The following is a 13993-nucleotide window of genomic DNA, read 5'->3' on the forward strand; positions in this document are numbered from 1 at the left end:
TCATATTTATGAATTTGATTTTTTTTTGGGGGGGTGGTAACCAGGAATTGAACTCAGGGGCACTTGACCACTAGTGACATTCCCAGCTCTATTTTGTATTTTATTTAGAGCCAGGGTCTCACTGAGTTGCTTAGCACCTCACTTTTGCTGAGGCTGGCTTTGAACTCAGGATCCTCCTGCCTCAGCCTCCTGAGCTACTAGGATTGAATTTGATTTTTGACATTAACTATGGATCTTTAGACTTCTCAATCAAATCAGCTTCATTGGTTAAATGAACTGTTTTATTAATTTACAGTGAAATAGTTTTCAAATGACTAAACATAGGAACATAGAAATAACATCACATTTGCCTTGTTATAAAGTTAAAGGTATTTTATCATTACTAGCTGAAAATTTTGAAGCCAGGTTTCTCACTGAGGACACTATACAGACACTGATCTTTTTATTTTGGTCTTTTTAGCAGAAACACAGACTTAAGTGAAATTATAAGCATAGGCTTCTTAATAGCTTCCTAGGACTCTGAACTTTTGCTTTCAATACCAAATAATATCTGAAAAACATGCTCACTTTTATGTTTTTTGAGAAATTCTAAGAACTGGCCCAGATTCATGTGATAATCATTTCTTAATCCATAGTCACCATGGGCCTCAAGGAGTAATTCTTCAAAAGAATGGAAAAGGCGCAGGTCCTCGCCATTTCCTTCTGTTTCCATGCTTTCAGCATGCTTACAAGAAATATGCTTCCAATTAGGATACCTAATTGTGTGCCAGAATTCCTCACAGTGCTCTTTGAAACCCTCCACACATATTATACCAGGCTTTCCTGTCATGCAAAATCCAGTGACATCTAACCTTTTCCCTGCTTCCAAAATCTTTTTCCTTAAGTCCTGGTGATATATATGGTGACTATAGATCCACATTCGGAGGAATGTGTTCTTGACAGGCTTTGCTTGTGTAGATGGTTCGTACACCAGCTTTCTATTCAGGAAGTAGGAAGCACTGTTGTCCTGTAGCCACTGGATTGCCGCACATACACAGAGCTCACCTGGATCAAAAGTCCCTATATAAGAAGTGAGACCTTTGTTGAGAAGTAGCTGCTGTTGTCTGTCAAGCTCAGATGATCGCCCAAACAGCTGCAATGCTACGAAGGGGTAGTTGTGAGGCATGGTTACTTGCAAATCAATTTTCACCTTAAAATGAAAATCAAATAGATTTAAATGCCATAAAAATCACACAAGCTAGTTTATCAATGACAACTACATGATTTTGATAAATGGAATAATTATTGCTGTTCTGTTACCAAGTACTTTATATACATGATTCTATCCATGTATACATTCATTCTTTCTCATATTTATTGAATTAACTACACATGCTAAGGACCCTGTGCTGGGACAGTGAAGTGAAGAAGTCAGACATTATTTCTTCCCTTCAAGGAGTCCACAGCCTAGTGAAGGAGACACACATTAAACAAGTAACTATGCATAGCAAATATTTAATTTCAATTGTGAGAAGCATTACCATAGAAAAGTTCAGGGTTCCATTGAAGTGTGTAACCATCAGGACAGAATCCAGTCTGGGGAACCAGGAAGTCTCCTCTGAGGGAATGACAACTGAAGGATGAGTAGGAAATAGCTAAAACAGTAGTTCTCAAATGCCCAGGACATGTGTTACCTATGCTATACTAATGTTGCTGTAGATAAATGGATAAGAACATAGAGGGAAATTTATTTTTAATATTTAGATTTTGTTACCTGTATTTGTTTTCTGGGTTATGGTGCCATCAAAACAAAAAACCCCAATGTTCATTCATTTCTTAAAAGCCTGTTTTGCTACAGGCAATATCTAGATTTGTGAAAATCATGATACAAGTAAAGGGAGTACATACTGTAATAGGTGGATTGTTAAGAAACTGGATGAGTGAACAGAATAATGGTAAGTATGACTAGGATATTTTCAATAAAAACATTAGGTATATTTGTTTAAAATGTGTTCATATTTATGTAAAATTTAGGATGTTTACTAAAGACAATTTACAGAGCATCTCATATTTTATATATTTTGCTTCCAAAGAAGTAAAGAAATATGCATCTAGGGTATTCTTTGTGTCCTGGACAGAAGTTCATGCAACAGGCATTTTGTTAACAACTGGGAATCTAACAACACTAAAACAAATGAGGGCACCCACCTTGGGCTCCTCTATCTGGAGCGTAATCACAAATTCAATTTTTGGTGGTAGCGCCTCCCTTCTACCTTCCAAATATCTCTTTATATTCGTCAGGGCATTTACATCTTCAAGTTTTACTTCTCCTTGGTTAGGAAACATAGAAAACAGCATTTCCATTTCCAGCAGCTGAAGCTGAAGGCTTTCTTTCACTGAAGCTGACATGTCTCGAAATCAATCTGCCTGGGAACTTGGAAAGGCCCAGGGACACTGGATTTGTCAATATCAGATGGTATCCAGCGAAATTATCAGTAGGTCCTTTTATGAGGAGGCAGTTCCGCAGGAGCACTTTGCACAGAGAGCTAGGGGCACAAACCAGGACACTCAGACCCTTGAGATTTATTTCCTGACCCCAAAGTTCATAGGCACAACATCCCTTAAAACACTCTATTAAAATCCAAATTCAAGACCTGGATGTAGGAATCTGCACTTGCAACAGGTGTTCTGAACTGTCCCGTTGTAGGTGGTTGCAAATACCACTGGAGACAGTCTGCAATCCTGAATTCTAGTAGACAGGGGTCTGGCTACGTAATGGAGTCGACTCTCATACTTGGGCGGAGCTGGGCAATGCAGCTAGAGACCCGCAGCGCCGAGGGGCGGGGCCCTGGGTCCCCAGCCTGCAGTCGTTAGGGCCCCGCAGCCCCCACCACCTGTCACTGCCGCCCCCACCACCTGCCGCTGCAGCCTCCTCCGTTCCACCGCTACCGTCCCTCTGCTTCTCACCGGAGCCACATTCCCCAGGGAAAGCATCTCGGGTACTCCCGACGCTTTGGATTCACCTGGCCTCTGCCTGAGGGGCTCAGGCTAGGGATATCTTAGAGGTTAATGCATAAAATGTCGTTTAGAACAAGCTCCGGGGATGGGCGGTGGCCTGAGGTGGCTTCTCGGAGGCACAGATTTGGGAGATGATCTCCTAAATCGAGAGAGGGATGCGGGAAGCATCCTTTGTGGCATTCATTGTGGCCCTGGCCGCGTATCTGTGCTGGTTCCCTTCCCTGCCCCCATCCAAGACCACTCAAAACCCCAGCTTCCCGAGAACGTCTTCCCCCCGAGGCCCAGATTTGGAGAATCAAGGCTGCGTATCCCAGTGCTCTGATCCCCTGCCCCAACCCCCGGACCATCGTGGGGCCTCACCCTTCTTGGCCATTCAGTCCAAACAGCCCCAGAGCCGCCTAGTAACCGCATCCGCAGTTCTGCAGGCGCGAGCTGCGCGCGACCGGCGGGGAAACCGGGGCGGGGCCGACGGACACTTCCCGCTCTGATTGGCTGAGGGGCGTGGCGACGGGCCGGAAGCAACGCAGGGCCACGTCTGCAGGTTAGAGGGCTGGAGTACAGAATCCCTGGCCGTGAAGGGGGACCTTTGCAGCCCAGTGGAGGGCAAACGACGTCCCCTCTCAGAGGTGAGAATCCGCGAGGCTTAGAGGCGAGAAGGAGTCGTTCCGGGGTTTGGGGGTTCGGTGGAATCCGGCCAGCCCGGAGCCAGCGGCCCAGGTATCCCACAGACCGCGCGCCCGACACACCTACCCGCCGCGGCGCCTTGGGATCCGGCGCGTCGGGCCAGTACTCGGGTCGCGGGCCTGGGCGGGGTCCCCAGGGCAGAGTACTGGGAGTCTCTCCTTAAATCGGGAACTGAGAGAGTGGGACCTACGAGGTTTGAAGATCGAATGAGAAGGGGCTACACAACTTTTTTAGAGAGGCACTGTTGGGACTTGCATAATATTCTCAGTAAAAGCATTAGACAGTTGTCTTGCTTTCTGGATTTAAGGAGACGCCCATATGATTAATCATGATACATCCCTGAATGGTCAGTTTTTACAAAAATATATTCAACCTTGTGCAAGAGATTTGATTACTTTGGCAAGAACTGAATTAGTTTCCTGAATGCCAGCTTTTTCCAACTGTACAAAACCAAATACTTTTCACCATTTCTTTTACTTTTTGTTCTTTGAAACACTGAAGGGCATTAAAACAAGAAGGTGAGGCATACAGCTGTGGAGTCTACTCTTCAACTCTGGGCTAATTGGGAATGCACCCAGGAAGTGCATAGTATATGGGCCTCGGGGTACACTGCTGACTGAATTGGAAATCCCAAATTCCTCTGAATTAGAGTATCTCAGAAAAGGAACAACACATGTTTGACTTTTTTTTTTTTTTTTTTTTTTTTTTTTTTGAGATAGGTTCTTGCTAAGCTGCTGAGACTGGCCCAGAACTTCTGCCTCAGCCTACTAAGTAACTGGGATTACAGGTGTGGGTCACCCTGCCTGGCTGATTTTTAAAATTAAAAGATAACATTACTTAAAAGATGTGACTAGTCTCAGAGCTAAATTGAGAAAGCTAAAAAAGATGTGACTAGTCTCAGAGCTAAATTGAATTCTCTTTATGAAAATTGGACAATCTTCTGCAAGGTATATTAGGGAATGTGGGCAGTCTTGGAGAGGAAACTGTTACTGCCTTTGATTTTCTTTTGGGAATATGTGTCTGTAGCCTGGGACGAATAGCAGAAGATCCATATAAATTTCCCAGATATTTTGAGGTATGTTGTCCACTTGAGAATCTGACCAGTTACACACATGAACTTAGGTTATTTAACAGGGGCCCAGATTCAAGGTTTCTCTTTTATAAAATGAGAAGATCTTTGATCTTGCAGGAGTTTCCGAATCTATGTATAAAAATCCTTCTTAGGTTGAGAGTAGACCATTTTAAGTTAATCCTGGAATAGTCCTAGAGGCAAAATGGGAGATGAATTAGAGATAAGGTGATTTCTTCTCTGAAGTAGACAATAGAAAAGTTGGGCAGGAACTTCTAGGTAATTCTAATGCTGCGGAGTTATTCTACTGTTCTTTTCTGTCTCATACATAGTTCTTTTGGGGAGGTTCAGAATAAAGCAGACCTATTTCGTTGGGGTGGCAGGTTTTTAAGAAATATTTTTATTAGTGCATTATAGTTATACCTAAAAATGGGGTTCATTTGGAAAAATTCATAGATGTATACAATATAATTTGCTCTATTTCAATCCCCATTACTTCCCCTTTCCTCTTTCTCCCCCTGATCCCTTTCCTATACTTTATTTGTCTGTCTTTCATTTATTTATTTATTAAATTGGTACATTAAAGTCATTCATAAAAGTGGAGGGTTTCTAGTTTTTGAAGCAAATGGTCTTTGAATGATTTCTTATTATGTCTGAAAATTTTTGTAGACATGGATTTAAGTGCTATTACAAAACACTCAGCGTTACATGCCAAGCCCCGTGGACTCCTCCTTCAATATGGGACTGCTGGATTTCGAATGAAGGCAGAACATCTTGATCATATCATGTTTCGCATGGGATTATTAGCTGTCCTGAGGTCAAAACAGACAAAATCCACGATAGGAGTCATGGTCACAGCATCACACAATCCTGAGGTAATGCATTTAGTGCTCTGATAAAGCAAACAAACAAGACTAAACCCTGGTGTCTGGGCAGTTGGACCAAAATACAAATTCTAATTCTGGGAATGTGCCTTTGGATTTGAAGCAATTTTTATGAATGGTCATTTAGCTCAAGGCCCATTAGAGGGTGTGGAGAGAATGAAATTAGACCATTTTATGAAAAGTGTCCATATTAGAGAAATAATATGTCTTTCCAGCTTACTTGAATTGAGACAGTATCAGTCATTACAAAGTGTTACCTCTGTTAACTTGGCAGTAATTTAATAGATGCAGTTGGATGGGGGAAAGCAAACATTTGAAAAGACGTATTTTGAAAAATTTAAGACTTTTTTTTTTTTTTTTCTAAATACTTTTCCTGTTTTGAATGAAGAGTCAAACAAGTAGATTCAGGGATCCAAAAGTGATCTTTGGGAAGAATAATAATGAGATTCTAGTCCTCAGGACATTTAAGGTTTTAATCTTAACTGTTCTTCTGACAGTTATTTTTCAGCTTTATTGAGGCATAGGTGGCAAATAATATGTAGGAACTGTGCAGTGTCTTATTTGGATATATGTTTACATTGTGGAATGACTACCACATTTAAGCTAATTAACATCCTCATCACTTCATATAGTTACTTTCTTCTAGTAATGAGAATACTTGAGATCTATTCATAATGAATTTAAAGTATATAATGCATTGTTATTAACTATAGTCACCATGTAGTACATTAGATCCGAAGAATTTATTCATAACTGCAAGTTGATACCCTTTGACCAACATCTCCCTCTTTACCCCATATCCCATCTGTCTCAATCACCATTTTACTATTTCTGTGAGTTTAACATTTTTAGATTCCCTATAAGTGGTATCATGCAGTATTTGTCCATGCGTGGCTAGTTTCACTTGGCATAATGTTCTCCAGGTTTGTCCATGTTGCTGCAAATTACAGGATTTCCTTCTTTTTTTAAGGTTGAATAATAAAATGTATATTTATGTATATATATACATACATATATATATATATACACATATATATATATATCACATTTTCTTCATCTTTCAGTAGATGATTAGGTTCTCTTGGCTAGTTTTGACGCAATTTAAATATTTACTTTTTATTGCCACTAATACATAGTTTGAATAATATGTATCTGATTGCTAGAGCATTTGACTTTTGTTTCTGTAGCTAAATTAGCAGCAAATGGAAGGTATGTAATTCAGTGATGGATTGTAACCTCTTCTCCCCTCAAACATTGCTTGTCTAATCTCTGTGTAATTACTATAAATGTGTAAATATCAATGTAGAAGTCACCATAATTGATCAGTGACTTCGCATTTATTGATAACTGTAGAAGTACTTCTCAGAACTTTTGAATTGTTTCTCTAAGTTGACATGCATTCTGGACTATGCATATTTCTTTCCAGGATTTTGAGGCGAACAGCATTGGGAGTCATTTTGTGCCACCCACTGGTCAACATGCTGGCCATTACATTCTTGGAGTCCAAAGTTAGGGAGAATTGAGTCTGAGGTTTTGCTCCAGCTGTGCCCTAGTCAGTTAATTGATACACTGATGACAGCTTTTTAAAAAAGCTTCTGTAGTTGTGTAGTTAAGTCAAATAGACGTGATATTTTAATATCAGCTGACACTTATTAGCTGTATAATCATAAGCAAATTACCTAACCTCTTTGAATCTCAGTTTTCTGTAAGATAGAACTAATAATAGGATTAATAATTACATTGATATGTGTCATGGGTAGTTAATGAAATAACATATATAATTCACCTGCCAGTGCCTGGCATTATTAATAAGTGATAACAGGTGAAGTGGCTCAGCCATCACTGTCTTCTGCTGGAAAAAAACAGCAAGACTTCTTTGTCATCTCACCCTCACTTGTATGCAGGGATGGCTTATTGTTTGTTTATCTTTTAAGGAAGACAATGGTGTGAAATTGGTGGATCCTTTGGGTGCAATGTTGGCGCCATCGTGGGAGGAACATGCTACTTATTTGGCAAATGCAGAGGAAGAAGATATGCAGAGAGTGCTTATTGATATCAGTGAGAAAGAAGCTGTGGATCTGCAACAAGATGCTTTCGTAGTTATTGGTAGAGATACCAGGTGACAATAAGTGTTCTTTGCCAAAGCAGTTTTGGGAATGTAATATTAACGATGGCATCTGTTATAATACCAAGACAAATGAAAAGAATTCAGTAAAGTGGAACTATCATGAGGGGTGCCTCCCTTACCTGGCTTTTTTAGTAGGAGATGGGAGCTAAGTCATGACTGCAGCTTGCGTTTTGGAATTTCAACTATCCTTTGAAACTGAACTCTAACTCTTACAGTTTTAGAAGTTTACTTAATTTTTTGGTGCTTCCATTTCCTCATCTAACAGATGTTGATAAGTCCTATCACAGTGTTTATAAATTTTTTTTTAACTGGTGTTTTATAATTATATGTAATAGGGGGATTCACTGTAATATATTTGTACATGCACATAACAATTTGGTCAGTTTCCTCCCCCAGTTATCTCTTTCTCTCTTCCCCTCTTCCCTCCTCTTTGTCTTCTTTCTCTGCTCTACTGGTCTCCCTTCTATTTTCATGAGATCCTCCTTAATTTTTTCTGGCTTCCACATAGGAGAGAAAACATACAACTATTGACATTTGAGTCTGGCTCATTTTGCTTAACATTATACTCTCAAGTGCCATCCATTTTCCTGCAAATGACATAATTTCATTCTTTGTGGCTGAATAAAACTCCATTGTATAAATATACCACATTTTTTTAACTCATTTCATCTGCTGATGAATACCTAAGCTGATGGATACCTAATTTAACTATTGTGTTAAAGTATTTCTGTGAAAATTAAATAAAATAATGTGTGCCAAATACCTGTTTCCTGAAATGAGAGAAGCATGTAATAAATGGGTCCCTGAAGGTTTTTTCCCCTTATGGCAGTAGAACACATGATTTCATAGCATTTTCTTACCCTGGAGTTCATTGGAAAATAGCAATTTTTAGTCTTTTCAGCATATTTATGATTCAGCTTTTGCCTTCCTTTACAAAACATATCTTGTGAAATGTTACATTAAAACTATTTTTTTTTTTTTGTACAAAGGATTGAACCCAGGATCTTGTGCATGCTAGGCAAGTGCTATAGTACTGAGCTATATCCTCAGCACCTTAGATCTGGTTTTATTGAGAGATTCTTTCAAAAGGAAATGTCTCCTCAATGGCTTGGACCTTGCTTTTCACCCTTTGTGTTACCAAAGGATTTTGCAAATAGTGCTAATGGTAATTTATAGATAGCAGAGAAATAGTTGAGTGATTTATATCCTAAAGTAAATAATATCCATATTGAAGCCATCCCACATATATTTGGTTCTTACCTATTTACTAATTTAAATATCACATATTTTTCTACATGGCAGTTATATAATGATATGCCTTATTTTCAGATATTTGTTCTGACTTTATAAAATGAGAAATAGGGGTTCTATATCCTCAGTAGTTTAATACCCAACAAAATAACATATTTTTGTAAAATGACAAAAGCTGCTGAATGTGACACATGTAGAAAATCATATAAATTGCTGTTTCCCAGTGAACTTGAGAGAGAAAATGCTATATTTGTACCAATGGTAACATAGGTTATAGATAGAATCTCTAATACTGTGTGTGCTTTCAGTATTTATTGTTGTTGTTAACAAATATTGCTATAGTGAGACAGGAAAGTTATTTGAATATGGTGTAGTTAGGGTATCCTTCATATCTATCTTCCAACTTCATGTACAGGCCAAAATTTTTCCAACAAATTGATTATGGAGGCTACTGGAAAATGCTTATAATTTACCCATATCTCTTTTTCAGAGTTGATTGCTTTCAGTTCAAATACAGTGAACTAATTATTTAGAAATTGGTAGCACTAATTTCTGCACTTGCTTTCACAACCAGCAACTCTGTTGGTTTCAGATGGGATTATATTTTTTTCTTCCTTTCCTTTCCTAGGCCCAGCAGTGAGAAATTTTCACAATCTGTGATAGATGGCGTGACTGTTCTAGGAGGTCAAGTCCATGGTATGCGGCTATTCTAAGTTATAAATAAATTCTTAAATATTTTTAAAATTATAAAAGTAATGCATATTTAAAGTTTGATGAATAATAAAAGTTAAAAAAATTAATTCCTGGTTATAAAATACTTTTAACATAATCTTCCAGATTTTTTTTTCTCAGCAGGCATTTTTTTCTTTTACTTTTGGTTCTTTTAAGAACATGTTTTTTAGGGTTGGGGTTGTGGTTCAGCAGTAGAATGCTTACCTAGCACATGCGAGGCCCTGGGTTTGATCCTCAGCACCACATAACAATAAATAAATAAAATAAAGTTATTGTGTCCAACTACAACTAAAAATATAAATATTAAGAAAAAAAAGAACATGTTTTTATTGTTTTCATTTAGTTTATGGCACAACATACAGAGGATAAAAACAGAGTAAGAGCTCCCCAAATGTTTCTCTAGGCACTGTCTCTAGATATAATTTCTTAAGAATTAACTGTATCAGGTTTCCTGGGACACACACACACACACACACAATATTAATATTATATATAATATTAATAATATATACACATACATATATGTATGTGTGTATGTGTGTGTATATATATATACATATATATAGTGAGAGTATTGTAGAATATTATAGATCTAATACAACTTTATTTTAGTAAGGCTGAATTTCCTGATGTAAAAAATCTCTGATGTTACCTGAAGAAGCCCATTTTGTCAATTTTAAGTATTCCTGTTACCTGTCAATTAGTGATAGAAAATATCTTTGGCCTGCATGTAATCATGATAAATCTCCTGGTTTATCAGAGAATTAAATACAGCACAATGTGGGCAGGATTTCTTTTCTCCTGTCAGTTGTACCTGTTGTGAAGGTAAGGATGTCACTGGATTTTGAGGTGAATATTTTCCTAGCATCAGATCTCTCTCACTAAAAAGCAAAAGTCCTCTCTCCACTTTTGGAACCCCCTCAAGCTCCTGCTGGGATCCCTTTTTGTTTTTTCTGCCCTCAGTTAATCTAGCTTTTCCATGATCTACTTTACTCACCTCTGCTCATTTTCTAGTTATTCCTTAGCCTGCTGCAGGTGAACCCCTTTCCTCATCTCCCCAGGGAAATGTCTTACCCATACTCATTTGAATTGATTGTCAAATTGGATGGATATCAAAGTGGAGATTCTTAAGCTGGGGCTCCCAGAGGATGTCTTGTTAAGCTGCAGAGACCCTGTGGCCTTCTTGACAGGGCACATGGTGTTAACTGTTTTGTCTGGGGAGAAAATAACATACTGTTTGTCATATACCCAGTGGGGTTTGTGCCCTAAAACTAAGAATTTTTGTTTTAAAGTTTTTACTTCAGTTGATGTTTTTGTAGTTTTCTACATTGTTAAAACTTGCTTTTTTAAAGTTTCTACTTGCTTGGCTCACTTGGCCATATTCTTTATTGATCTTCTCTGCTGCTTCCTCTTCTCTCTGGTCAGTTTTCTTTTTGAGTCTACATGTTTATGAAAATGATCGTCCTTCTTGCCATAGCTCCAGCTACCTTTATTCATTCATTTATTAATTTATCCAAGAATTTTGATGCCTTGCTCTGAACAACCCTCTGATAGTCTGTTTCACTGAACCCATTTTGTGTCATGTGATACATGGATGCATAGTTGTATGTGTAGCTGAAACTAATTAAGTATGTAAAGAGAGGAAACCATTATTCTATAAGACATGCTAAGGGAAGAAATAGGATTTTGTAATCAATATTAAAATTACCAAATAAACATTTACTAAATGACTATTAACCTAGACTTAATAAAAGGATCATCATCTATTCAATTAATCAAGCTAGAAGTCATTTTGTTTGGAAATTTTAATATTGATTACAAATCCTATTTCTTCCCTTAGCCTGTCTTATCGAATAATGGTTTCCTCTCTTTACATACTTCTACTTAATTAGGGTAAGCTGTTATCCCTTATTTTTGAGCTCTTCTACCTCCTTATATCAGAGCCAAGGTTGCTTTAATGAAATGCCATTTTTCTTGTATAACTGCAGGGATACAGAACTTAAGTGACTCCTTTTTTGCCCCCAGTCAAAACTCTTGGATTTTGAGATCTTTGGACAGACGTAGTCACTGAATGTTTGTGTTCAATACTGGTCCATCTCTGCTGTTTCTCATATTTCTTGTTTATGGTGCTGTGTGTGTGTGTGTGTGTGTGTGTGCGCGCGCGCTTAGCTATTCTGACTTGCAGCTGTTTTTCTAGGAAAATTATTTATGGGACATTTTAAAGATTTATAATGAAGGTATAGTCCTTTGGCAAAGTTTAGTGTTTTCTTCTGTTGGGTACTTGGAGGCATTGCCTGGCCAGGTCTGCTTTAAATTCATTCATGACAGGGTTCTTTTGGATTCCTATGGTGATGTGCATTTAGGCTAGAATTCTGCAAGGACTTGTGCTTTTGACAGCTTTTGAGAGATGGGTTTCCTCTACTCACTGTCAAGACACTTGTCCTGAGAGTGGGTACTTGGATTCACTTCTGGCTCACCCTTGCAATGAATATATAGTCTACCAGGCTTTCAATCTCATGAGGGTCTGGTTTTCTGATGGGTTCCTTATCTTAGAGTAGCATAGCCTTTTTTCCCACTGAAGTCCATAACTCCATTTCTACTTTAGAAGAGTGCCCTCATAGCAGAACCGGTTTCCCTTAGCTCAGATCTTGAAGTATCTGCCTCCATATAGATTGTGCCTTGATCAATCTGAAGCTTTTAGGATTGAGTGTGTGACATATTGTAATGATTTCAGTGGATATTTATGTCTGGTTAACTTGAAAGTTAGTCTTTTTCTGTTTTCTGAGATGTTGTTTTAAAAGGGATTTGTCACCTTGTCTCACAGTGTGAATGCATGTAAGCTTGTTTTCTTTATTAAGAAATGTGAATTGTTTTTTGTATTCAGATTATGGATTGTTAACAACACCCCAGCTGCACTACATGGTATGTTGTCGAAATACCAGTGGCCAGTATGGAATGGCAACCATAGAAGGTTACTACCAGAAACTCTCCAGGGCTTTTGTGGAACTTACCAAACAGGTGAAAAAAACTTTTGAACATGCTTAGAAGTTAAACAACCTGAATAACATGATCAGTGAAACAAATGACATTTTGGCACCCCACTCCTTTCTTTTCCCCAAATGTGGCTTATCTCTGTCTTCTCTCTAGGGCTCCACAAGTCTGTGTGCCTTCTAACTATATGTTGGTATTTGCTTGGCAAGGCACATAGTATATTTTGAGATCATTGAGGGAGAAAATGTAGGGTTCTTGTTTACAGTTATCATAAGTATTTACGGAGATAAAGTTGAGTGTTGTTGGCTTAGTACTTGAGAAATTAAGGAGGTAGTACTGTTGAGAAACATTTTCTTCTAGGCATATAAACTTGTTAAACTTGGAGAGATTTGAGGGGAATAATTCATTTGATCAACAAATACTGTTAATGGCATAGTTTAACCAAAGCAAAGCAAAATATAACACTTCTATTTTGGGGTGAGGATGGGTGGCAGAGGATATGGACAGTTTAAGAAAATAAAACAAAATATGCCTGCTAATGATATATGCTGTGAAAAAAATGACACAGTTGTTATTACTGTTCTTTTGTCTATATGTATATGTAGATTCTCACATTTGAATGACTGTTATATAATATAGGCTATAATGTTTTTAGGGAACCCTTACTCAGGCAAATTCTAATAAAGCTTCATTTCTACAAGTTGTTCAATTGGTGAACCTATTCCAGTGTCTAGGGTGTTTTTAAATTTTATTTGGCTTTTCAGTTTTCATCTGAATGTATTTTACTTCAGTTTACCTGGTTAAAATAGATAAGTAAACGGAAATAATGGAAGATGTTTTATCATATATGTATGTATACTTTCTTTATATTTCACTTTTAATTTTGTAACTTGAAAATTTTCTTCCACGTCTTTTTACTTTCCAGGCTTCCTGCAGTGGGGATGAATATAGATCACTTAAGGTTGACTGTGCAAATGGCATAGGGGCTTTGAAACTGAAAGAAATGGAACACTACTTCTCACAGGGACTGTCAGTTCAACTCTTTAATGATGGGACCAAAGGGAAGCTCAATCATTTATGTGGGGCTGACTTTGTAAAAAGTCATCAGAAACCTCCACAGGGTACGTAGTAATAGGTCTATAAAAACTATTTTGAGAACTGGAACCAGTCTCATTTACAAACCAAGATGGCCACTTGTATTAAGAATTCTGTAACTGTAGGGCGCTGATGATACATGCCTGTTATCTCAACTAGTAG

The 13993-nt window shown here is 38.0% G+C and overlaps 2 protein-coding genes across 8 annotated transcripts in view; one reads left to right on the forward strand and one right to left on the reverse strand.

Moving 5' to 3' along the window:
- Positions 1-263: 263 nt before the first annotated feature.
- Positions 264-3434, reverse strand: Rwdd2a (RWD domain containing 2A). 5 transcript variants are annotated; one of them, XM_027928208.2, is made up of 4 exons: positions 3358-3427; positions 2947-3136; positions 2188-2525; positions 264-1189 (listed from the first exon to the last, which is right to left on the reverse strand). In XM_027928208.2, exons 3-4 carry the CDS (start codon positions 2386-2388, stop codon positions 512-514), a joined length of 879 nt encoding a protein of 292 aa, XP_027784009.1. In that variant the 5' UTR covers positions 2389-2525; positions 2947-3136; positions 3358-3427; the 3' UTR covers positions 264-511. The 5 variants fall into 5 exon arrangements, with proteins under 5 accessions (XP_027784009.1, XP_027784008.1, XP_027784010.1 ...); XM_027928207.2 differs by lacking the exon at positions 2947-3136 and having other exon boundaries at positions 3358-3434; XM_027928209.2 differs by lacking the exons at positions 2947-3136; positions 3358-3427 and adding an exon at positions 2634-2652.
- A 97-nt stretch (positions 3435-3531) lies between these two features.
- Positions 3532-13993, forward strand: part of Pgm3 (phosphoglucomutase 3) — a 34972-nt gene continuing 24510 nt past the window's right edge. For 2 of the 3 annotated variants that reach the window (XM_027928070.3, XM_027928071.3), the window contains exons 1-6: positions 3532-3623; positions 5420-5625; positions 7569-7753; positions 9642-9709; positions 12630-12763; positions 13662-13857. In XM_027928070.3, coding sequence (XP_027783871.2) covers positions 5422-5625; positions 7569-7753; positions 9642-9709; positions 12630-12763; positions 13662-13857 — 787 coding nt within the window. In that variant the 5' untranslated portion in view covers positions 3532-3623; positions 5420-5421. Of the gene's footprint in view, positions 3624-4432; positions 4469-5419; positions 5626-7568; positions 7754-9641; positions 9710-12629; positions 12764-13661; positions 13858-13993 lie in introns of those variants that run through there. The other variant, XM_071613239.1, reaches the window with a different exon arrangement.

The sequence above is a fragment of the Marmota flaviventris genome, chromosome 6 (genome assembly GCF_047511675.1).
Source record: "Marmota flaviventris isolate mMarFla1 chromosome 6, mMarFla1.hap1, whole genome shotgun sequence".
Classification (NCBI taxonomy): Eukaryota; Metazoa; Chordata; class Mammalia; order Rodentia; family Sciuridae; genus Marmota; species Marmota flaviventris.

Excerpts from the sequence above, each read along its gene's own strand:
- Rwdd2a (XM_027928207.2), bottom strand. The coding sequence starts at position 2,388 with ATGTCAGCTTCAGTGAAAGAAAGCCTTCAGCTTCAGCTGCTGGAAATG. Across the intron at positions 1,190-2,187 it reads TCCAGATAGAGGAGCCCAAG|GTGAAAATTGATTTGCAAGT; the intron begins GTGGGTGCCCTC and ends TTTCATTTTAAG.